General features: G+C 40.3%; 6 protein-coding genes across 6 annotated transcripts; 2 read left to right on the top strand and 4 right to left on the bottom strand.

Annotated features, from left to right (window-relative positions):
• Positions 1–50: 50 nt before the first annotated feature.
• Positions 51–6320, bottom strand: I206_100378 (uncharacterized protein; the record flags this gene model as incomplete). The annotated part of the gene is made up of 15 exons (XM_019152721.2): positions 51–554; positions 617–844; positions 907–1009; positions 1068–1253; positions 1312–1706; positions 1759–1899; positions 1957–2064; positions 2120–2608; positions 2660–2763; positions 2819–3824; positions 3888–4199; positions 4257–4324; positions 4385–5074; positions 5209–5371; positions 5733–6320. 15 exons carry the CDS (start codon positions 6318–6320, stop codon positions 51–53), a joined length of 5085 nt encoding a protein of 1694 aa, XP_019014859.2.
• A 1063-nt stretch (positions 6321–7383) lies between these two features.
• On the top strand, positions 7384–9903 carry I206_100377 (uncharacterized protein; the record flags this gene model as incomplete). The annotated part of the gene is made up of 12 exons (XM_019152723.2): positions 7384–7834; positions 7892–8020; positions 8082–8172; positions 8229–8293; positions 8351–8475; positions 8569–8631; positions 8694–8790; positions 8861–9040; positions 9113–9143; positions 9198–9236; positions 9297–9374; positions 9492–9903. 12 exons carry the CDS (start codon positions 7384–7386, stop codon positions 9901–9903), a joined length of 1761 nt encoding a protein of 586 aa, XP_019014861.2.
• A 276-nt stretch (positions 9904–10179) lies between these two features.
• Positions 10180–13275, bottom strand: I206_100376 (uncharacterized protein; the record flags this gene model as incomplete). Its single annotated transcript, XM_019152724.1, has 3 exons — positions 10180–10301; positions 10381–13101; positions 13152–13275. The coding sequence occupies 3 exons, from the start codon at positions 13273–13275 to the stop codon at positions 10180–10182; spliced, it is 2967 nt and encodes a 988-aa protein (XP_019014862.1).
• Positions 13276–15157: 1882 nt separating this feature from the next.
• On the bottom strand, positions 15158–19725 carry I206_100375 (uncharacterized protein; the record flags this gene model as incomplete). Its single annotated transcript, XM_019152725.1, has 13 exons — positions 15158–15398; positions 15466–15599; positions 15669–15718; positions 15776–15851; positions 15921–16439; positions 16496–16989; positions 17044–17946; positions 18005–18046; positions 18098–18936; positions 18997–19127; positions 19184–19398; positions 19465–19543; positions 19603–19725. The coding sequence occupies 13 exons, from the start codon at positions 19723–19725 to the stop codon at positions 15158–15160; spliced, it is 3846 nt and encodes a 1281-aa protein (XP_019014863.1).
• Positions 19726–20086: 361 nt separating this feature from the next.
• Positions 20087–22159, top strand: I206_100374 (uncharacterized protein; the record flags this gene model as incomplete). The annotated part of the gene is made up of 6 exons (XM_019152726.1): positions 20087–20308; positions 20364–20471; positions 20550–20753; positions 20836–21186; positions 21253–21751; positions 21822–22159. The coding sequence occupies 6 exons, from the start codon at positions 20087–20089 to the stop codon at positions 22157–22159; spliced, it is 1722 nt and encodes a 573-aa protein (XP_019014864.1).
• A 304-nt stretch (positions 22160–22463) lies between these two features.
• I206_100373 (uncharacterized protein) lies at positions 22464–23972 on the bottom strand (the record flags this gene model as incomplete). The annotated part of the gene is made up of 2 exons (XM_019152727.1): positions 22464–23656; positions 23726–23972. 2 exons carry the CDS (start codon positions 23970–23972, stop codon positions 22464–22466), a joined length of 1440 nt encoding a protein of 479 aa, XP_019014865.1.
• Positions 23973–24702: the final 730 nt, after the last annotated feature.

Genomic DNA, 24702 nt, shown 5'->3' with positions numbered 1-24702 from the left:
ATTACAGATTTATTGAAATCCCTTCATTCAATACTTTCTATCCATGTTGATTATCTAGTTGATATATCACTATCTTTAGCCCCAGCAGTGCCCTCAACAAAAGCGGAGTCCAATGCTGGTTCATCTTCATCATCATCCTCCTCGTGAACCTTCTTATCTTTCTTCTTCTTGAGCGAAAAAGGATTTGAGATGGGTAAAGCTTTACCCAGTCCACTAATCAATTCATTCCCCTTGACTATACTTCCAATTACTCCCACACCAGAGGGTTTACTCTCAGCGACTTGAGTCACTGAGCTATTCCTTGATCTACCATTATTGTCATTGCCAGATACGACTGACCATCCATCATCGCTGGCGTGAACATCGCGATCCCGCTCTACATCGTCAGAGGAAGATTGAGTATCGGGTTCCAAATCTGATTTGGAAGGTGAAGATTTTGTTCGGGATCTCGATCGGAACGGTACGATGCTATCAGTATGTAGCAGGGAAGTCACTTTGTCTAAGGGCTTGTCTTCAGCTTCAGGTAATGGCTTGATGATTGATTTAGCGTATTCCTAAGATCAAGCAGGGATGTCAGTTTCCTACGCATGGTGTCTCGAATTCTGGGTTCACTCACCAGATCACGGTAGATCGCTTCAATGGCTTTGCTCACGCCATTCTCTTTTCTTATCATCTCACCAACAATTTTAGCTTTAGCTATCTGTTTCGCATCGGTAGTAGCCTTGATGAGGGCTTCGGCCAAAGCTTCAGAAGTGAGTTTACGGATAGCCGATCCGACATTGAGTGATTCGGCTCGCTCAGCCCAGAATGCTTGATCCCCGAAGAATGGCTTAATGATCGTTGGCTGTATATGTGTGTCTCCAAGTCAGCACAGTTCGGTCGCAATCTTTGTGCCAATGAACTCACAATACCAGCTCTGAAACTCGCTCCACTAGTACCTGCACCACCATGATGACAAGCAGCATCGATACGAGGAAACAGCCACGAATGATCGATTGAATCAATCGAGCTGTTTAACCGAAGTTTAATTAGCTCGGATCCAAGCTGAAGTCCTTATGACCACTTACAAAATCTCAGGGGGATATTTGACTCCATCAGCACCCTTTGAGTCACCCGTGTCATCACCCTTTGATTTGGATCCCCTATCAGACCACCCCTTGGACAATATGGCGCATACTCCACTTTCGACAACAGCATCGACAACACATCGAGTCATCTCTTCAGGATCAGAAACGACGATCGAGCCAAATCCACTGGATAACACAGCTCGTTAGTGACTCCACTGCAGCTGAAAGTCAAAGGGGGACTGACATGTATACGACCTTCTTTCCATCTTTGTGAGCCCCCTCGATGAAGTCGACCAAACCTTCGGGTGGCGTCCACTTTTTCTCGTTGCTTTGACTCTCATCAGCGTTTTCGAGGAACCAATAGCCAGTAACGTGGATCCATTCAGTCCAATCTAATGGTGGAGGTACGATTGATGGGGAGAAATTGTACAAAAAGGGAATCTTATGTTGCTCTAATTTTTCGAATGTGGTTGATTCGATATCTAACACGTGTCTCCTCCATCTATTGACTTGTCCTGATATTGCTCGCCAGAAGACCTGATCGAACATAGTGTAAGTCATGTAATTGTAGCTGCCACCTCGTTTGTGCTCCGGGACTGCGAACGCGTGCGGATATGCTCGTGTTCTGGTCCATGGCATCTGTGAGGATCTGTTAACGAAAAATTCCATCAAGATGATTATAGAGACTCACAGTGAAAGCCCTATAGTAGGGTATTCGAAGTGCTTCAGCGATATGAACACCGCCCATTGCACTGGGAGATTCGATCAAAAGGTCGGATCCTTGACATGCTTCCCAAGAAGAGGTAAGAAGGTCGTCAAGCCAGCCTCGGAACTGGACTCAAATCAGTTGCTACGCCTGGATCTGGAAATGAATGTAGGAGCAGCTTACCTTTTGCAAACCCTCTTTGAGGAAGGAGACCGTGAACATCCCATTGTCGACACACATTTGCATCAATTCCGCCGGATCACCACCGACACTGGCAAACTCGATACCATGCTGTGCGATCGGAATCATCAGCTCCATTGTATCGTAAGCACGGACTGAGACTCACGCCTTCCACCCAATCCTTGTATTCCCCATGTGTGGCTATCCTAGTCGTGTGACCTTCTGCTTGTAATCCCTTACACAAGGCAATATACGGCTGTACATCACCTCTACTTCCAATCGTAAGACAAGTAACCCTCATAGGTTCAGGCTTAAACTCCAAGAAAGTTGAAGTCGTCGATCCGAAAAGTGGAGAGGGTGAAACTGGAGGAACATTGTTATTGCTGAGTCTAGATTCTAACGGTTGTGATTCATCGAGGTCTTCCATGATTCTCGTTTCAATATCCGCTTGGTCAGGTTCCCCCTGTTCACCGGAGACTCTAACGGCTTCCATTCTTTCTTCTAACAATCTGACGCAAGCTTTACGTCTCTTCGAAGAACTAAACTCAAGGAATAGCTCTTCATGGCCTTTGATCACTACGATCAAGCCTGAATGACCGAATCGGAATGCTTTTTGAGCCTTGAGACCGTATAGATCCTTGATAGGTATTATCATCTATATCTGAATGTCAGCTTTGATCATTAATGTGGCGTCGTCACAGCCCACCTTGGTTTTATACAGCAGTTGAGACGATCGGAAACAGAAGTAATTGGTTGATATGAAGAATCGGCCAGAGACAGGTAACACCCGAAATAGGTATCCCGGGAAGTCTACAGCAAGTGACTTCGCGTCAGCAACATTCACATACTATTGCGGTTCACTTACGATCAATCAACTCCTCCTTCTCACTCAGAGCGAACACATCTCTGAACTTGCTTGCCGTCTCATCATCTTCCCTTTGACCGGTTTCACTAGCCTCCATCATGGAGAAGTCCGATCGGCTGTGACCCATCTGACTGCTGCCTGAGGCATCAGAGGCGAATGACGGTCTCTGCGCTCGGCCGCCAGAGAAAGCTCCGGGTCGTTGTGATGATTCGTCATCGCTACTATCGTGCTCCTTTGGCAGGGCTGGCTCTACAATCTCTGTCACAGAGTGCTTCTTGTGCCCACCTGTTCTAGTTGTGTTTGTGGAAGTCCTAGATATACCCTGACCGTACGTACTTTCGGGTGATTTACCTAATGTCGATGTACTGCCTGGCGAAGTACCGAGTATTTTTGAAGCTGGTTTGCGAATCCAAGACGGGCCCCAGTTCTTGCTGTCGTCATGTTTCATGCCAGCTGGTGGTTGGCCACTTTGTCTAGGTGGATATCCGTCATCATAGGCTTCATCGGGAGATTCTACTTCATCCTCTAAGATAGGTTCATGTCTGACCGTTTCTAGACTGTCTTGGGAGGTCTTGTGATTTTTGTTGGACAGAAAGGGTATCGTCAGACCGGACTTGTGTGAGTCCGTCTCATGAACTTGATCACTGCTGCGCGAAAGCAATGGCTTGAGGACCGATCCAATCCTCTTTATGCCAAAACCAGATTCATTTGTACTCTCTGACGGCTGTACAGGACGTCTGATAGTGTTCACACTGTCCTCGAGCGCCTCAGCTGGCTGTTGTATTGTGACAGCAGATGAGATGCGAGGCAGTTCCCAAGACGGACGGTCATCGAGGACTTGCTGTATTCTGCTATAGGCGCGATCGTTGTTTTGGAATGACGCGAAGAAGTAGCTCTCGACAGACATGTTATCATCAACATCCACGCATTTGATCTCGATTGTCTCGGCGAACTCGAGCGTGGGACTCCTCTCAGCCTCCATAACAGCTTCGAGCGGGATGATAAGCTAACGCATGAAGATGTCAGCTTCTGACTTCATGTTGCCTTGTCTACATCTTAAAAAGCTCACCTTGACACTCTCGCCTTCATGTTGTAACTTGAACATGACTTTTTGAATGGCTTTAATCCACTCATCCCTGCTTGCTTCCGTATCAGTTGTGAAGGTGTAATTTTTTTCAGCCGTTCTGACTTTGAATTTGAGCTCGTCGGTAGCGTCACAACTCGTGCAGTATTGCAGCGAGATGTTACCTTTGGGAAAATAAGGGTCGGCGGTAGACTCATACCAACTTAAAACGTCATTCTTCAGGATTACCCAGAATTTGGTGTTCAGCTTGGTCCGAGAATTCTTTTTCGACAATGGGCCAGTTTTCACAATGAGATTCTGGTAAATTATCCAACATTAGTCACGGGTTTCTCCAGGTAGAGTCATCATACGTACGTCTTTATCAGGCATATTTGCGAAAAAGCAAATATGACGCTTGGTCAGGTACATATATCCTTTGAGCACTGCGTCAGAGGTTAGCGCTGCTGTCTGACCACAATCCAGCGATATGACCGGGCACTTACTGACACTCCGTAGGAGCCAACATCTCATTTCTTCCAGTACTTCTTCCTTTTCGTCCAGACCGAATACTTCCATCAATCTCTCAGCCAGTTTTTCTTTCCGAAGTCGCCTTTTCTCGTTCTCATTTGGTTTGATATCATGCTCTACAGCCTCTTCTTGCAGACTCTCGGGTTGACGTAGAGCAGCATCTGCGTTCATATCTTGTTGTTCCTGTTCACCGACAACGGGTGCAAGATCTAGATCTAATGGCGCGGAGGATGTTGCAGGGGATGATTCGGCAGCCCGAACGATCTCATCTCTTTCTTCAGCTTCTCCAATGGCTTCTTCATGACTAATTTGCTCATTCAACATTTCCCTAGCAGGAGCACCGATTGAAGAGGTTTCGCTAGCTGGATCACTCAATCGACGTGATTCGTCAATCTGAGGGGAACTATCTCCTGAGCTGACGTCATTAGATGGATCTTGTATGCTCAGTCTTCTGGCTTGATCCTCTGCGTATTGATATGACAGCTCTGTCTCATTAGGCCTTCGAGCTCTGCGAGCGATGGTGTTGTCTCTGAAGGGGAAGCGTAAAGAGTTGGTAGATTGGGCAGCCTGGGCTGTTTGGCTTCTTTGTGGAGTGTTGCTGTGTTCATCAGCATGTGGTTGTATCATGGGTCTGATGGTGTGAAGTGAAGAGCCTAGACGGTTGACTATCATGTTTAAAGGTGACAATTATCATGAGTCAGCGATTCACAGGTAGAAATAATTAAACTTAAAGGGATTGCGCAAGGAAGGTGTCACTGAACACCGCAAATCAGGGTGGCAAAGAAGAGAAGTCACTCACAATGAGGCCTTTTTGACTTCTCTTCAAGGACTGATGCGGATTGTTTTCTGGACCCGGATGGAGGATATGAGTCATCATCCTCATCTTCGTCACTTGAGCTTTCACCATCATCCCAAGGTAAGGCATTCAAGGCGGATACTAGTGCAGAAGCGCCCATTCGAACCTTCTCGCGAAATCGTTTGACAAAGGAAGTGCCGTTGGACACAGGTAAGACCGGCATCGTCACCAAATTACAGAATCAAGTTGCGTTGGGGGTGAGGTTATCGTGGAGGATGCGAGTTGCACGAGAGGGAGAAAGGTAAATTGAAGAAAGATCAGCATGAATATCACATTGAGGTGCACGAACGATTGGATCGCAAGGGTTTATACGTGGATATGAAAGGAGAGCAACCTAAGTCAGGATGTAGCTAAAGGAGGCCATTTTGGAACATCCCAAGTTACCACGAATGAGTGGACATGCCGGATTGCTAGATAGCCCAGAGTGACGATCTGGTTTTATGCATGAGATGAAGCTGTGTACTCACAGAGCCGATATCTTTCCCTGCTCCGAACCCAGGTCTTGTATCTGATTGAGACATTTTGCCAATATCACGGCTTCGGTCATTCGGCAACTTCGTGGTCGAATTAGATAAAGAGGTAGCATCGCCTTTCGATTGCGCTGAAGGAATTGGATTTAGGGTATCACCACTTTGTCTTTCTTCTTCTTCTAATCTATGTTCTTCTGTGATAGGTTCTACATCCAAGTCTACTTGCTTGATTTCTGATTTTCTACTTGTGAACGAGGGTATATCGAATGCTGGTGTATAGGGTAATTCATCTAAAGGTGTACCACCTATTATAGCTTTCTCTTCTTTTTCTTCTTTGGTTCTTGCTCCCTCTTGTAATCCTTTTGAGGTATCTGGTATTTTATCATCCTTGCCATCTTTATCTTCTCCTGGTCTTGGTTGGGATGGGAAAACGAGCTTTGCAGCTGTATTAATCAGATGTTCTGCGTTCGGATGTTTAGGAGCTGGATCTCGTTGATCAGGTGAAACCGCAGATTCTGGAAAGGGTGGCGCGGATAGGTTGGCATTGTTTGTCTGCCGATCGGGCGGTGGTGACGGAGAAGTCATGACGGCCTAATGTCTACGAGGGATATCAGAGTCCCCGAGCTGAATTGAAGAAGAGAGTATATTTGAAACAAGTAACAAGGCAACGAGGTTCAGAGAAGTTTTAGCTTGTCCTTTCGATGATTTGGCAATATATATTGATCTCCGACGTCGATCCTACCGGTGATCCATAGCTAGCTTTCTGCAGTATGTCAGTCTATATGTCTGTATCGATGATTTGTCTAAACTGGCAATTTTAGGTTGTACAACTACTAGTAACGTCTGCGTATGCTATAAGCTTTGTCGTTGTTTTGGCCGTTATTAGCTATTGCAAGTTAAGTTGAATAAGGGAAAAAAGCTAAGGTACCAATGATGAATGGTCAAAAATGACGTCGTATCATGCACTAGGTTTGCCTCCCATCATAGTCGTCATGTCACCTACAGTGTGGGTCTTACCTGACGGTGATCGCCGACATCGTGCCCCGCTGATTCCAGTGACGATGGAGGCTTAGTCGCTGGAATCGGCTTAGGTCATCGATCAGGTACCCATTGTCAGCGTGGTGGTTTTTGGGTTTGCGATAAATTGAATCGCTTATGCTATACCCATCCTGCTTCTGGTAGAACTGGACATATTCAAGAACAGCAATTATGCGAGTGGCCACCGCTGTTTTGCTCAACAGGGTATATTGTGTATCACTAACAACCTCGACGACCAAAAGGTATATCATGGTTACCGCATGTGCTGGGACATGGCAACTATGCGCAGATTCATCGTTTCGACTCTATCCTGCACACTGTAAAGAATGCTCCATTTTAGCCAAAACTACCGTTCTTATAGAGGAAATGATTCTTGGCCCTCCTGACGCATACTAATCCATATATATAAATTATCGCTGTTTGATAGCCGTACTGACCTTCCTCACTTACTTGATTTATTGTCACTTCATATTTTTTTTCATTGCAGCCGGACTGCTCATTCGCCTCTTTTCATTCTGTTCCTTGTTCATTCATTCATCTCGAATTCCGCTTGATTGATAATTTTGTTTTCTATTCAACTTTCAGTGCAGGCCACTTCAACATTTACACAATGATCCCTCTTATCACGCTTTTCTTCCTCTTTCCTTTATTCGTAATCAGCAGGCCACTTCAATCCAATCCTCTTCATAGATTGACTCTTCGGAAAATACCCATTGCGAGAAATGATGAACATCCAATATCAACTTTTGAAAGACATCATGAAGCAGCTATTCAAAGAATGCACAGATATAAAAGACAGCTACCTCCGTCGGAAAAGGCGTTTCAAGAAATAAAGTTAGAAAGAAGAAAATTCATTGAATCGAATTTAAAATTAGATAAACGATTATATATTCCTGATGTACTTCCTCCAGACTTACCTCGAGATGAAGATAAAAGAGCTTATTGGAGATCTAATCATACTATAACTTCGCCTTCTACATATAGAGGTGCAAAACCTAATTTAGCTCTTGAAGGTCATATTACAATTGAAGGTGTGGCAGCAGCTGAAACCACTGTACGAGGTAAGCTGGATCAGACGGCTGAGACAAGGGAGTGAGCTGAAAGGTATTTTGTTATAGCTTCCGGATCAAACGATAATGGTTTCTCGGAAATTGCTATACAAGCTCTGCAAGAAGGAACATTGACAAATAGCGATAGCGATCTGATACAAGGTGGTTTAGACTACATTATCGAAGCAAACGATATAGGTATAGCTCACTTCTGCTTCAGCTATAAATATGTCGCTAAATTGAGGAATTTGTTAAATAGGCTATCTATGCGAAATCCAAATCGGTACACCTGCTCAAACCTTCTTGATGTTAATGGATACAGGTAGTGCAGATACTTGGGTCCCTTCTACGTGAGCGTATTCTTGTCGATGACAAAACAACACAGCAATGTTGACTTTTGAATTAGGACTTGTGGCTTACAGGCCTGCGGCGATCATACTGCCCTTGGTGCTGACAATAGCCAAACATTTCGTAAAGTCAATTTCTGCGGATTGAAAACATATAATTGTTAGCTGATATGATTTGTAGAGGCATCAGAACAACAATTTCAGGTGACATATGGTTCAGGTGCCGTTGCTGGTGTTTTAGCTACGGATACAATTACCATAGCAGGTATGACTTTGGAAAATCACGCCTTGGGAGTAGCTCTTCAGGTAAGCAATCAAACGTATATTCATTGTAACATGGGACGAATAGATCAAAAGAATAATTTGGGTGATGGATATTAAATCCAATTTGCGTTTTAGGAGAGTATACAATTTTCCGGAAACGACGTACCGTTTGATGGACTAGTCGGATTAGCATTGGGTGTAAGTTCATTTCGAGAAGTCAATAAAAGTCGCTTGGGAATTCACCATCGATTGCTTTTCAGAAACTCTCCAACCAAGGAGTTTCTACTCCTATCGAATCTTTGGCTTCTACTGGATTAATCAAATCGCCTATTCTAGGTATAGCATTGGGTAGATTTAGTAAGTTGATCCGAAATATTTCATTGACCACATGAACAATCACAATTAACCGTATTGAGAAATCATTTAGCTGATGGAGAAAATAACGGTGAACTCGTTTTTGGTCAAGCCGATACCTCAAAATTCGATGCTTCGACTACACAAAGTCTTAGAGTAACAAGTGATGATGGATTTTGGCAAATCGATATGGCTGCTGTAAATGTAGATGGTGTAGAGGTAGTTCAAGGTAGACAAGCTATTCTCGATACTGGTAAGCATGATTGTAGATATCGTCTCTTCCTCTCTTTTTTTTGAGATTGACGATTCATAATTATATCATCAGGTACAAGTCTAATAATTGCTCCTCCTGCCGAGTAAGCTAGTTCATTAGATCAACAGATTATCGTATCTTGACTGCTTGTATGAAGTGCCGCCGCTTTCCATGCTCAGATCGATGGCGCTATTGAGTAAGTCAATTCTGTATCATAATCAAAATCAATAAGAGATAAAGTATCTCATCTTCATAGTGTTGGTGGAGGGATGTTTTCTATACCATGCACGATTAATCAAGAAATAACAATGACATTTGGTAAAATTGCTTTTCAGTAAGTAATATTTTCTATATCTCTTATCCTTCCTATTATTCACTCTTCAAAATTCAAAAAAAAAACTGTACAAATGTTTGTTTTCCATTGATCAATATAACTTTTTTATTTTTTCAGAATTGATGTGCGAGATTTATTATTTCAACCTTTATCTAATGATTTAAAAGGAAATTGTTTATCATCAATTTCATCAGGATTAATTAAAGATGATTTAACATGGTTATTAGGTGATAGTTTTTTAAAGAATGTTTATATGATTACAAATTCAAATGATTTAACTATTCAATTATCATCTAAAACAGATATTAAAGGAATTCCACCACCTCCTACTTCTTTAACAACAACGGTCCAAATGGGTTTATCAACAAATACCTCTAATGACAATTCCACTGACTCTACTATAAATACAACTGCCAATCAGAGTAATTTTTCTTCTTCGACTGTCAATCGTACGACTTATTTAAATTCAGCTACTTTTAGTATTATTAGTGCCTTAGCTGCTCTTCTAGCTGGTGAAAAATATTTTTAGATGGCGATCAAGGTCGATAAGGACAAGCAATAATGCAGTATATCGCAGTGATTTTTCCAACTGTCACACTCATTTCTACAGAGATGTTCTGTATATATCTTAACATATGGCATATGTAATTGGACGTATACACCATCACACAACAAGCCATGACATACAATTTTAAAAATACTAGATACAACTAAGAATAGAGAATCTGATATCTGACCAATAACGATTAAGCCTTTTAGCCAAGTTATTCAACAAAAACTGTGACGGTAGATTCCCCCCGGTAGTTTAACTTCTGGTCATCTGTAGTCCGCCAGACCAGTTCTTTCCTAGCTCTTCTAGTGAAATAACGCTAGCTTGTTTATGAAAATGTCCAATGGATTCTACTCGAATCGCTTGACCGTGAACGACTGATAAGGATAATATCAGCACCCATTTCTTCCGCCTTGGATATCCATGGAAAAACGAATTGTAACAGTCTTAACTCACCTTCTTCGGTATCGTACAAACTCGTTTGAGTCAAGTAACTTTCAGCAGATAATCGATGAGTTGAAGCGCTGAATTTCCTCGATTTAGGTAAATGTAATAGATTGTCATTGACGACATTATGATCGAAAGCGCTTCCGACTTTCGTATTGGCTTTAGTAGGCAGATCAATCTCGTTTTCTAGCCTTTCTTGTTCATTACCATTGTCAGCATCCATAAAGGTTAAAGCATTAAGGAAAGTTGCCAATTCCGCAGGATGTCGAGGGGTGATCAATGAAGGTGAAGGTGAACTATTAATAGTGGATACAGTTGTAGTTCTTCTGTGTCTTGTATGGTTTTCTGTTGTTGTAGACAAGGGTAGAGAATTATGTCTCATTTTCATTTTGGATCGGTACGATGATGTTGTAGGGGAACCTTGATTGACATGATTTTTGGGTTTTATGTCTGGCGATTTCGCTGACAGAGTATCGAAAGTGGATTGAATCACTTCTTCTCTTGTGTTATTGAGGTTGGGAGTCATACATCCTAAAGAATGTACAATACTTCCTCTTCTCTCTTCATCTAGTATATCCTCTAAACCTAATCCTTCACCTGTAATATCCACATGTAGGTTCAGATCTATAGCAGTAAGCTTAGACAGGGTAGGCATAGATACCGAAGCTGGTAATCCATCAACATTGTCCAGAGGATGCACAGAGCTACTTCTTCGAGATTTGATACCCAACAATGAGAAATTCGATGATCGTCTCCTACCTAAGAAAGATTTACCCCTCTTTGGGGTCTGTCGATCAAGCCTTTCTATATTTTCTTGGAGATTCCGACAATCCATTGATGCTGTTAATCTATTAGCATGATCAACCTCTTCAATATCGAGATCACGATCATCATCGCCTTCTTCGTGCTCCGTTAATCTTGATAATCTCTTAGATAGAGAAGAGCTCGAACGAAGCATCCATGAACTTCTCCTTGAACGCCTACTAGATTTACGTTGAGGGACTATCGGCGAGGTTTTGAGAGGCTCCATACGTGGTTCACACCATATCGGATCCGCAACGTAGTCTTCGGAGCTTCCTTTCCTAGCTTTCGCTGATTTTCGTCGAGGCAATAGACGGTCTACTGTTTCACTTAAAGTCGATAGCTCTGAAGAGCTCGTCGAAGCGGTCAAAGCGCTTTTCACTCTTTTCAACCAAGAGTCCTTGCGCTGCTTCGTTGTGGGACGTCGATATGGCGAAGGTACACGAGGTAGTGGTTTATTCTTATCTGAATCTAAACCTGAAGAGGAACTTCCTTTTCTGACTTGTACCCATTCATCATCCAATTCTTGCTCGATTGAGGCATTTTCCTCATCAATGCGCTGCTCAGCAGCGATATCGTTCAAGCCAAACGTAGCCGTTCGAGTAAGAGCAAGGCCCCTTGAACTGGGCGAACAGGAGCTCTCACGACTTTTGGGAGTTTCAATTGAGGTTGATGATCCGGATGTTCCCATTCCTTCATCAGCCGCGACTAATGCCGAGTGCCGATTTGTGATGACCATGGAAGAGGGTCTCCAAGGTGGTCGCAGTGAATTCCGCTTCGGCGAAGATGCTTCAATAGGTATTGCATCGGTGATACTGTTCGAATCGCCTTCTGATCGAGCGAGGGTAGATCGACTGTATTGTCTGTGACGTCGGGGTATGGGCGTCGTGGGTTCGGCAAGCGCAAGAATGGGCATGGAAGGGGAAGAAGGAATCACGGTGCTTGGGATATTCGGGTGTAGGGTAATTTCGGATGACGAGAATATACCAAGGCTGGACCTCTTTGACATATCTTTCATAGGTTTACTTGATGCTCTTGGTCCTGAAGGGGATTGATCTGTCGTGGTAAGATTTGGCCGACTCATGCTGAATAACCTCCCTATACGACTTAGACTTCGAGGTGGTTCGCTTCCCTGTGTACTGTCAAGCAGTGCAGGTGACGATTGACCGAACAAGTTTCTTTTCGACTTGCTCCAGAGTCCTTTCAGAGGCGATGTATTTGGCGAAATGACCTTGTCCTCATTCCATAACGAAAGCGGATCCTCCTCAACAGTTGTCCGACGCGAATACCACTTTTTTTTGGGCTTGCTTTGAGGTCCACCTGCCCAACCCTCTCCCAGTCCAACGACTCCAGGAATTGATCTTATATTTTCATCTACCGGGATTCGAAACTCCTCGGCGTATAATTCTGGTTCCTCTTCACCATTGAAAGCCGACATGTAAGATCGACGAATGTCTGAACTTGCGCTCAAATTCGATCTACTTATCAATGGCGCCTCTAAGAATCTAGCTTTCTTAAAGTTGATCTGTTTATCCGCTTCTTCTTGATCGTTCCGCTCTTGGTTCTCATCCTGTACTTGACCAAATGACCCTCCTGACATTCTGCGAGAATGACTGTTCTGACGGTAATTCGAGGGAAAGGCTGCGACGGACGGTTGTACTGGTGTTGCATCGAACGAAACTCGACATCGGTTGTCGTCCTCTGTATTCGGGTTGCATGATGTATACGACGATTCTCGTGACAAGGATGCTGAGCGTTGGTGCGACGGTGGAGTTCGATTAGAGTAAGAATTCGTGTGAGAGCTGAAGGTAGAATGACAACTATAAGAAGAATCAAGGGAGCGCCGGACAGTACGGGATGATTCAGGTGGGGCAGATGGCAAAGAACGATTAAGAGGTTTGGGAGTGAATTGCCGGATATCATCGAGACCTGGGATCAACATGTCAGTGACGCTGATTTATGTAGAGAGGCATGCTCACCGAAATCATTGTCTTCCAAAGGTATCGCTGACATCTTTGTGGTAGGAGTGATGGGCGGACCCAATACGATACTGGTAGACGAGTTACCAGCCTGCGGTATCATGTTTAAAGCGCATGTATCCATAGTGACTGATGAGGAAGAATGGTGAGATATTGTTGTAAAGTCTATTGTTCTGATTAAATTGGCTACTTCCAATTTCGCACGTAAGATCAGCTTAATTTCGGTACAAGTAGCCGGTGACAATATATGAATCATCACCGAGGGATCTCAAGATAAGTTGTCTCTAAGCAAGTAGCCCATACCGAGAGACCGGGGATCGAAATCAAAGGGACGTTGAGAAAAGACGATAACTCACAACCAGGTAAACGGATGCCCATAAAAATCGAGTATTGCCGATCAATCTATTTATCTGACGAATGAGTCCGGGGTTGCTATTTCAGACGTTCCAGAATTCAAATACCGCCAAGATGAGACATGTCTAGTATAGCTTCAACCTCACTCTCTTTACTAATATCTCAGGTCCTGCTGAGTCAAATCAAGACTTCGGCATTAGACAAATGACGATTTTCCAGAGCTTCAGATCGCCTTACTAGATTCTAATTGTTTTGTGGTTACAATCGATTGACTTGTCAAGAATAATTGAAGATGTTGATTTCAGTTATTGCCTTTAGACACTTTACAATCAAGACAGTTGAATATAGATGAGACACGTCTCAAAAGGAAAAGTGAAGTGGAAAAGAAAAGAATCGAATATTAATTAATGTAAATCATTCTCATTACTTAATCCCCTAAGCTTCTATCCCGTCTTAAAGGAATTGACTAAATCCTTAATCCTTAATGATCGTTGAAGATCGATAGGCTAGGTAAATGCATATCGAGAAATGTAACGACCGTTATTTTAGCGAAGTATTTCTAATTAGACTAACGAAATTTACGATCTATTTTACTAAAGAAATCATTTTTTAGACTATAAAAATCCAACAAAAATCACTAAATGATTGATTTCAGGTTTTTTAGAATAAAATTACCCGTGATGTGATTTCATACGTAATTCACAACGTTATTATACATTTTTGATATATGAAGAGCAGCGTTTAAAAGAGGAAGAACCCTCAACATGACGACACTAAAAATCAGTATTCCTAATCTACTTGGATCCATAAGCCCTTTTCTACTTCGACTAAGGAGTTGCGAAAGACTAAGGAGCTGCGAAAGATTTAAAAGAATGGAAGATTGGTTCCTCAAGTATTTGCGCTAATTTAATCTCCGTGTGAGAATAGCTTGGATCATACCGAATATACCGCGAATCAAAGAAGTATTGCAACAAGAGCTAACTTCTTCTTGTCTTCTTAGTAACTTGTAACTGAAGAGATAGCCCTGAAAAAGCTTTAACACATGTGGTAAGATTCTGATCGATCGAGATAATTTAAAACCGAATTTACCGGAGTAAAGTAGTAAGAGTGATCAAGCGGTTAATTAGTAAATTAGCTAAGAAGTTCATTCGGACTCTTATGCGCAAAGATTCAAATTAATTTCTTTGTTGAATACAGAACTACCGTACTGTTCTATCTAGACAAAGAGTGTTCAAAATACCAAAAGTAACGTTGACGGTAATTGTTAGATCATGATTTGGTAAAAAAATCAAATTAAAGAAAATCAAATTGAGCCAAGATAAAAGGAATCATGAATTTTCTCCGAAATGCATTTACTTACGTTCATATTAGGTAAGAGATAGAAATTTACGAAGAAATACTAAAGCAGATCATTCACAAAAATGCTACGACGTCTTGGAGAGATAAACTTTGATATCCGTGTGATTTGAGTAAAGAAGGAAATTTTGTTAAGGATTACGACGATAATCAATGTCCCGAGAACCAAATTGACCTGCGTACTTTCCTATCTTATCCAAATTCCGTTTCTTATCCGATACATGTCATATGTTCACACGTGATGCAGACGTATATAGTACTGTACATACTCCCAAATCCAGACCAATTTACAATCCCTAGAATTTGTCTTTCCTCGCGTTTGTCTTTTGGGGAACTAATACAGGTCTGATTCCATTTGTACTTGCTTTACCACTATGTAAAGGCAATTGACCATTCAGAGCCTTTCCGTTGTTCGTAAGTGATGATGCCAGCGTAACGGCACTTTTCATTGGGGTCAAAGTTCTGGCTGCCGAAGTAGATTTAGAGGTGGATGATTTGGGGTCAAATGCATATTTCTGTATTTGCGTTATCGCATTACTACGTAACCGAATGATATCACATGTCAGCAATCTTATTGTAACGTGAGAAACATAGTAGACCTCACCTTCTCTTGGATGGAATTGATTCAGATGAGGCTGATCGGGCGGATACCGTAGCTAAAGGTGCAACACCAGGCTCGAAAGCGTGATAAGCTGGTCTATGTTTTACGCATATTCCCATGATTTTAGTTGACCAAGTCTGCAAGAGGTAGGTAGTTAGCAAGAGGAACGACCGATGACGGTGGTTCTACACAACAACTGCACATACCTTCATATGAGCCGACGTCATGCCTTCGCAATCTTTCAGTGCAGCTTCGTCTGTAACATGTCAAGTTGATCAATCCGCATTCCCGGGAAGCAGTCCAAACGACTTACTCGCAGGCATAGTCGCTGCTATGTATTGTAACATCTCATCATCCAATTTTGGCGCATTCTTATTCTTGGACAACACCTGTGTTTGAGGCATCTTTCAGCTTTCGAGGTACTCCCGGATCTGGATCGATGGGAAGAATCTACTTACAGACGCTCGCATCTTTTCCAATGCTTGTAAACAAACCTCGACTGGAGAACCACTACTACTCCTGTCCACCTCAATAACTCCTTTGACCCTACTAGCAGATGAAACAGTGGAGATGGAAGTGGCACCTTTCGGAACTATGGAATTCCCAATTTCTTTTCTAGCTGTAGTTTTCCTCTTTTTCACTTCTAACGGTAAAACATCATCCTCTCTTTCTGTATGTCCTCCATCATCATCATCATCAATCTCAATAGGATCATCTGGATCATAGTGTTCATCCTCATCAGTATCACCCCAAGGTGAATTATCGAATTCAGCCTCCTCGGCTAGAATTTGTTGATGTGAACGTTTCCTCGAAATTGGGTTAGGCACTTTTTGAGCGTAATTATCGATACCCAATTGCGTTTTTGATCCTGTTTTCCTCGCAACTTTTTTGGGCGCTTGTTTTCGTGGTGAAGCTTGTCTGAAATCCATCATCAAGGTTTTGGAGCCATTCAGGTATTTGCCAGCCTGTTTACCCAGCTATTCCAACACGAATATCAGCTGAACGATCACATCGCAACCTGAACTCGACTCACAGTCAAATAAGCGTTTGTCCAGCCAGCAGCACTGGCCACGCAGAACTCTTCTAAAGCCCCTTCGATGACTAAGGTTTGAATCAATCTTTCAGCTTCTGCTCTGGACCAGTCTTTTCCGATAGCATAAAGAGGATTTGCATCTAAGCCCTTTCCAGAAGACCCTCTGACACCCTTGAAGCATTCAGCAGCATTGACGATGGTGATCCGATCTTCGTGACGGAAGTGCTGGAGCATTTTGATTACATTGACTGCATCGGCTGTAACATCTTCACTGGTGAAAACGTTGACATCGCGTCCCAAACATACGTCACATCCGTGATTACACTCTTGGGGATCAAAAGTTTCGTTGAAGAAAGATAATACTTGTGCTCGACGGCAATCCGCTTTGTTAGCGCAATAACGTAAGACCTCATTCATCGATGCTTTCTGTCGCTCTTTTTGATCTCTGGTCAGATTCTGATCTTGATCGATCTGGTTGAGTACCTTTTTTCCATCTGAATACCACAATATTGATCAGCTTGGAAAAATACGAGAATCATTGAGCTTACCTCCAAAGGTGTAATACAGTATGCACGTCGAGGGATTTCCGTCACGTCCGGCTCGTCCAGTTTCTTGATAATATCCTTCAAGCGAGCGAGGAAGAGAGTGGTGTATGACATATCGAACGTCGGGTTTATCAATGCCCATTCCAAAAGCAACGGTTGCAACAATGATTTCGAAATGATGTTCTTGCCAACCTTCTTGTATTTTCCTTCTATCCCCCTTAGACATTCCTGCATGATAATGATGAGCTTCTAGATTATGCTTATCCCTCATCTCTTTTGCCAAGTTCTCGCATCCATCTCTGGAATTGCAGTATATAATTCCGGATGCTTTTTCACCTTGGGTCCGAACGAATCCTACTATTTCACTAATGATTTTCTTGGTTTTAGGCCGAACTTCGTAGTGTAGATTGGGTCGATTGAACGATTGCCGGAGTATCGAACAGCCCTGAATGCCTAATGACCTAATAATATCCTCTTCTACCTTGTTCTGAGCTGTAGCTGTCAACGCCATGATTGGCACACCGGGGTAGTCTGTCCTTAGATTACCTAATTTCAGGTAATCCGAACGAAAGTCATGTCCCCATTGACTGACACAATGGGCCTCATCAATCACAAATCTAGCTAATCGCTTCTTTTGCAGTAAATTCCGTAAAATCGACTTGATATGTCCTCCCATGGTTAACATTTCGGGCGTAACGTAGACAACCCGAGTATAGGGTTCAGGTCTTGACAATTCCTCGTGAGCCAAGTTCTTGTCCTTTTGGGTCATATCACCAGTATATGCGATGGCAGGTATATTGAGATTACATAGATGACGACTTTGATCGTTGATCAGGGAAATGAGTGGTGAGACGACGAAAGTCACTCCTCGGGTCTTACCTTGCGAGCAAATCGCTGGTAGTTGATCTGACGGGAAAAAGACCAGTTAATGTAGCCTCGTCAAGAAGTGAACAAGCGGACTCACAAGTCAAACTCTTTCCACCACCAGTGGGCATTAGAACGAATACTGCCATATCATAGTCAGTATAATACACCAGACGACACAAAGACCACTTACCATCTTTCCCAGCCATAGTCTCGTTGATGGCTTCTTTCTGATGTTTCCGAAATTTCGGCAACTTGAAAACATGTCTCAACTTAGTTTCCACTTCCTTGGTCCATGCATATGTCTTCTCCACTTGAACAGACCGTTGCACTGGTACTTGTACTGCGCGAGATTTTGCTTGGGAGGAAGAAGGACCAGGACCACCGAAAACTGCTCTAGCTTGGGAAGCTTCGACTCGAGGCGGCGGAAGATTAGATGTAGACTGTATTGGTGAAGAAAATATTTCTTCAATCGCTAAATCCTCTATTTCAGCCATGGCCTTTGCTTTAGCTTTAGATGAAAGTGGACGGGGCTGAGACTGACTATTGCGCTTTGATCGTGGAGGTGTAACTGCTCGTGGCGGAGGAGATGATGGTGGAATCAACATTTCTCCAGGATCAGGGTAAGCATCTTCTTCAAATCCAGCTTCTGCCATAGCCATATCGTAATCGTCATGTGATGGTGGTCGGGGAGCAGAAGGGTTTCTACGAATGCGAGAGGGACCAGCCTGAGGCTGCTCAGACCTTGAGAGGAAATTTCCAGGACGGTCATGCACGAGAGGGGGATATTCCAAATCGTCACTGGATAACCCTTTTGGTCTTTGCCCTTGCCATTCTTCTACTGTGCTCCTCGACCTATTAGAAAGATTTGTTTCAGGGGTAGGATACTTGGTTTGCGGATCTGACACTGCAGTCGAGCCAGAAGATTGAGGCGGTAATGGGTGAAAAGGCTGGAAGGTCGAATGCTGGGGATTTCTCCTCCGTACATCACGCTCATCTTTTAAAGCATTAATCTTCCTTGTCAACAATTCGCTGAAAGGAAAAGCAGAATTTAGCGGTGCCAATTTTTGCCAGACCAACAATACCACTAACATGTCGTCGTCAATGAATTCATGTCCATCGTCGTCAGCTTCTCCGCTCAGTATTGCCAATTTTCTATCCTTCAATTCGTCTCTCTCTTCCATTAACCGCATATATTCGGCAGAAAGCTTCTCGGCCGTCCACTGAATTTGTCGTCAGTATAAATCTTATCGATGCTTGATTGCAGTGATGAGCTCACTGATGCGAATTTAGATGCCTTTGCATCTCCAGATGACCTGACACTTGGCATCTCCTTCCCTTTCCCCTTGCCATCTGTGAAGAAAGGCGATCCAACCGTAGATGACGGAGTCATGAGCTGATTACCAGTCTTTACTGGTCGCTTGGAAATGTCGAGTTCGAGATTCGAGGCGGAAGATGGGGTCAATGTAGACTTCGGACCTGATAAAGGAATGACTAGTGAATTATGAGAGTCAGTGAGGAATCGAGATGATGAGATACTGATTCAGGTGGCAAACTCACTCTGACTTTGCTTTACTCCCGGCATATTCGATAAGTGATCATTGGTAGATATAAGCGGTTTGGCAAGCTTGAAGATGCTCTAAGTACGTGGAAATTATCAGTTTTGGAATCTGTCAATAAAATAATCCACCAGCTCACAGGTGTTCTTATTGCACCATCTCCTTTAGAGCTTGAAGCGATCGCGTTTAGCGAGCTTGGAGATGTTTTTCCTCCTTGCTTTCTTGCCATGATTTCGTGCAGATTATTCCTTGGAGTCGACATCGTCCCTTTTAATCTTTTACGTGTTTATGGTGAGGATACAAGCATATTAGTCAAATCCACGAATTAAACAACAAGTATTTTGGTTGCAGAGAAGTCAATCGAAAATAAAAAGAAATCACTTTGGAATTAATAATGTTTTCTAAATAAGAGAAGATCAGACGCGTCAAGAAAGAAATGAAAAGCACAATCAGCCAGGAACAAAAACATTACCTCAACAAAAACAATTAAAATGAGTAACTCATTCAAGTTTCACCATATTTATATTGTGATGGAGGTTGTCCAGAAAGAATTAGAAAAGATCAAATATTAGACTCTTTGTCTTTGATCGTTCAGGCCAAATCGACTGTGGAACATTAAAACCATGTCAGTCGCTTCATCTTCCTCAAGATTAGTGAGATCCAATATCGTTCGATCGGTGAGGAAGATTAATGTCAAACCATCATCATTGGATATCCCTTCTTTCCTACTTCCATCTCTTTCAATACGGCATCAATCATCGTCATCTGATGCACCGAAACGTAGAGATAAGGAGAGATATAATTATAATACTTCTTTGAGCTTTTCTGAATCACCTGATCCTGATGTATGTTCCAACTCTATCTCTGTCACTCATATTAAAAGCTAATCATCGGGCATAGCATGTTCATTGGCGAAGGGTTACAGCAGCTGAGTTGACATCTCGAAAAGAACCTCCTACTAGGGTGAAAATGTTAGTAAGAGATTTCATTGATGATAGTTTATATAACGTAGGTCATCTAATCTTCTTTCCGGCCAAATCGGTCATCTAAAGCAAAACCTAATTCATCTTGTTTTAACTTGCTTAGCCGAATTATGGATATTTTTCTCGAAATGTAACTATTTTTACTCCTCCAAAGGAAGGATTCGATTTTGGTTCATTTGCAGATACAGCTGCCTTTCAAGAAGCTGTAGCTGAAAGATATGAAAAAGAATATGGTTTAGAACTTACTAATGGTCAAACAGGTGGATTAGGTAGACAAGTTTGGCATACTCCAACTGAATTATTCAAGGTGCGTATGATTTTATTGTTTTCTTTTTCTTTTCCTTTTCATTCAAAATGCCAGCTAATATATGAAAGTATATAATAAATAGCCATATTATGCTCAAACTATACTTTCATCAATTTTACAAACTTATAAATTGAATCATTTTCCTCATGAACCTTTAATATTATATGAAGTTGGAGCAGGTAATGGATCTTTCATGATTGATTCCCTTAATTTTCTTAAGAAAAATCATCCGGAAATATTTAAAAAAGTTGAATATCGTATAATTGAAATTTCAACATCTTTAGCTAAAGGTCAAAAATCTCGTGCTGAACAAGAAGGATTTGAAAATAAAGTTACAGTTATAAATAGTGATTTCTTTAAATGGGACGGTATGATACCTGGAAAAGAAAAGAAAAATGAAGAAGCTTGTTTCGTAATTGCTCTTGAAGTTTTTGTAAGTTTTCTGATAGATTTATCTTGACATCTTGTAAATTGCTAATTTCATTCTGTTGATTAAAAGGATAATTTCGCACATGATATGATAAGATATGATATTGAAACTTTAACACCTTTTCAAGCTTTAGTTACAATTGATAATTCTGGAGATTTTTCTTTAATTTATGAACCAATAAAAGATAATTTAATAAGAAGAGTTTTAGCATATAAAAAATTATTACCTGAAAATTCAATCTCAAAATTGGAAAATAATTTTATAAAACCACCAATAAATAATTCTTTTTTATTAAATTCAAATTTTTTAAGATTTTTATATAGTAATTTACCTTTTTCACCAAATTTAACAAAACCTGATTTTTTACCTACAAAATCAATTTTATTTTTAGAAAATTTAAGAAAATTATTACCAAATCATAGATTATTAATTTCAGATTTTGATTTTTTACCAGATTCTGTTAAAGGTAGAAATGGTCCTGTTGTTCAAACTAGATATGGTGATTCTATGATTCCATGTGAAACTTTTTTAGTAAAACAAGGTTATTTTGATATTTTTTTTCCTACAAGTGAGTTTTGATATATTATAAATTACAAAGAAAATTGTTTTAACTAATTTTTTTCTTAAAAAAAAAAAAGATTTTGAATTATTAAGAGATATTTATTCTATAATTATGAATTCACCTTCAATTAATCAAAATGAAAATGAAAATTCAAATTTAATAAAAAATCAAAATAATTCAAAAAATGATGATGCAAAACAATTAATTTTAAAAAAAGATTTCTTTTCAAGTTTAGGTGTAAAAGGATTTAAAAGAAGAAAAATTAATATTTATAAACATAATGAATTTATAGATAAATTTGCAGGTAATAATAATAATAATAATAATAAAAATGAAATTTTAAAAAAAACAAATTTAAAAAATGGTGAAAATGTAATGAAACAATTATATAATAATGTAAAAGTTATGTTTTAAATTCATTATTAACAAAATATTATTATTTATATATTATATTATACTATGCATTAAATATCTCTTTTCAAAACGAAAATCGTTGAATGTGGATGTAAATTAACTTGATTTTTCATTCATGAGATAATGGGAAGAAATTCTTCATATTGATCAAAAAATTCTCTCCCGAAACTCATGGAATTATTACATTTTAGACAACTTGCATATAAAGTGAATTCATACAATCACAAAATACAATATATCGTGAATTTGGAAAATACAACGCTTAAAGAAGAAAAACATTTGACATTATTGAAAGGAAAAATAATCAAATTACATAAGTTTCTTTAATTCCTCTTCTTCTCATACCTATTAAAACAGGTACATTTTCACCTCTTACTAATTTATCATTTTCTTCAGAAGTTAATTTTCTTTTATTTTTCTTTAAACCAATATTATCAAAACGTTCTTTTTCAAAATTATCAATATATTTAGATTTTCCTTGAAATTTACGTGTTGTTGTTGATAATATTCCATTAGAATTAGAAAAATTTTCTGATGAATTTGAATTTGAATTTGAATTTGTTGTAGTAGTTGATGAAGAAGAAGAATTTAAATTAAATCTTTTATTTAAATCTTCTTTAAATTGTAAATTTTCTCTTCCTGTACTTTTAAATATATCCCTATTTTCATTTTTTTTCAATAATAATTTTTGAAAATCTTTTTCTTTTTTTTCTTTGTTTACTAAATCTTTTTCTGTTTTTTCATCTTTTTTAGTACCTCTTAAATTACTCATACCTATATTTAAAATTGGTGCTTTCTTTGTTGAATTTTTCAAAATATTTTCTCTATTCCTTTTAGCATGTCTTTCAATTTCAGCTTGTCTAAATCTTTCAATCTCTTCATACTGTTCAAAAAGTAAATCTAACTTTTTCTTTTCTTTTTCTTTTTTAGCTTTATCTCTTAATTTTTTAGCTTTAATTTCTCTTCTTTCTTTCCATCCTAAAATTGTATTTAATACCAATTTTCCTATCCATCCTGTTGATAAACCCATTAAACACCCAAAAAATATAACAGCCCCTACTAATACCCATAAAGGATAGAAAGCTTCTAATATACCACCAATTATACTTACTGGACCAAGGATAAAGGCTCGATAAAGTATTTTAGAAAATCCGATTATTGGATATAATAAGATTGCTACACCCCCTGCGAGGAGATATAGTAAATTAAGCAGTAGAGGCAATGGTGTGATCAATATTGTCATTAACAGATAGATGGGATAAAATAGTACACCTAAAATCACTCTCCACCATGATGTACCGCTTGTTAAAGGGGTGGCGGAAGGTAAAGGATTTGGTACATGTGGAAAACCATATGGCATATGAGGATAATTAGGCACTTCCATTGACGTATGGGGTGAATGGGATTGACGAAAAGTTGAGGAATTCGGTAAGAGGTCTTCAAGATCATCTACTCGAGAGAATATTTGAACAATCATATACAGGCAAACTACATAAACTATATTTCAATTTGTTAGCAATCACAATGAACGATTAAAGTCAATTCCTGAAGGAATGCCTAACTTACAAACGACTAACGCCGGGGAAGTAGGCTTTTCTCTTTTCCTACTTCTTCCACCTGCTTTATGTAATTCTTCTAATTCTTCAATTTCCCAATCACTCAAATCTATCCTTGAGCTATGCGATAAAGATCTTACATTCTTGATATCTCTAGGTCGTGCAGGACGAAACGATTCAGATTGTGATCGTATAGGTTGAGGTAAAGGTGAAGGTGGTGTCGGCAGGCGGGGTATATCTTCTTCTTCTTCAAACATCTCGTATCGTTTATCAAGCTGAGTTGATAAGATATTTCATCAACTTCGCTAAAAATGGAGAAGAAGAAGTATGAGTTATAACTTGAAAGTGTGAAATTAAACCTTTTAACTTGAGTAAAATATAAAGAATTGGTTCATGTAAAATCGCGTGGGAAATTATATTTAATCGTGTCGTAATGTTGTTTAAGAGGAATGTATAATTTCGACCGAGACACTATATAATGTGATGATCGATATCTATATGATAGAGTTGTGATCGACGTGTTTTTTGAGGCACGTCACGAGGAAGGCGGGGTATCTACGTAGGGGTAATAACCGCGCGATGAAAGTTATGAAAATGTACTTTCTGCTTTTCGTCATACAATGTACTGCTACGGATAACTGTTTGTTAGGTGGACTATTGATCAATGAAGCTAGATTGATAAGCTGTATGTGAGGTAATACCCAATACCCAAGTAAAGCAAACAAAATTTCTTGAATAAGCGTCATCGTATTGTACCTTTTATGATCGCTTTGATGGCAACTCACCCACAAAATACATTACACTACTCCCTTTCGGTCAAATTTACGGGGTCTCCGATAGATCACTCAACTGTTTCAGCACAACGATGTTTACGTAATGTAAGATAAAGAGCACGGATTAACCGATTTTTTATTATGAGACTAAGCGAGTCGGATAAGGAAGAAGACTTGATTAGAGAGGGAGGGTGGTTATCATGTCCATTCATTC

The sequence above is a fragment of the Kwoniella pini genome, chromosome 1 (genome assembly GCF_000512605.2).
Source record: "Kwoniella pini CBS 10737 chromosome 1, complete sequence".
NCBI classification, from domain to species: domain Eukaryota; kingdom Fungi; phylum Basidiomycota; class Tremellomycetes; order Tremellales; family Cryptococcaceae; genus Kwoniella; species Kwoniella pini.
The sequence above is the reverse complement of the archived record's forward strand: the minus strand, read 5'-3'. Positions and strand labels throughout refer to the sequence as shown.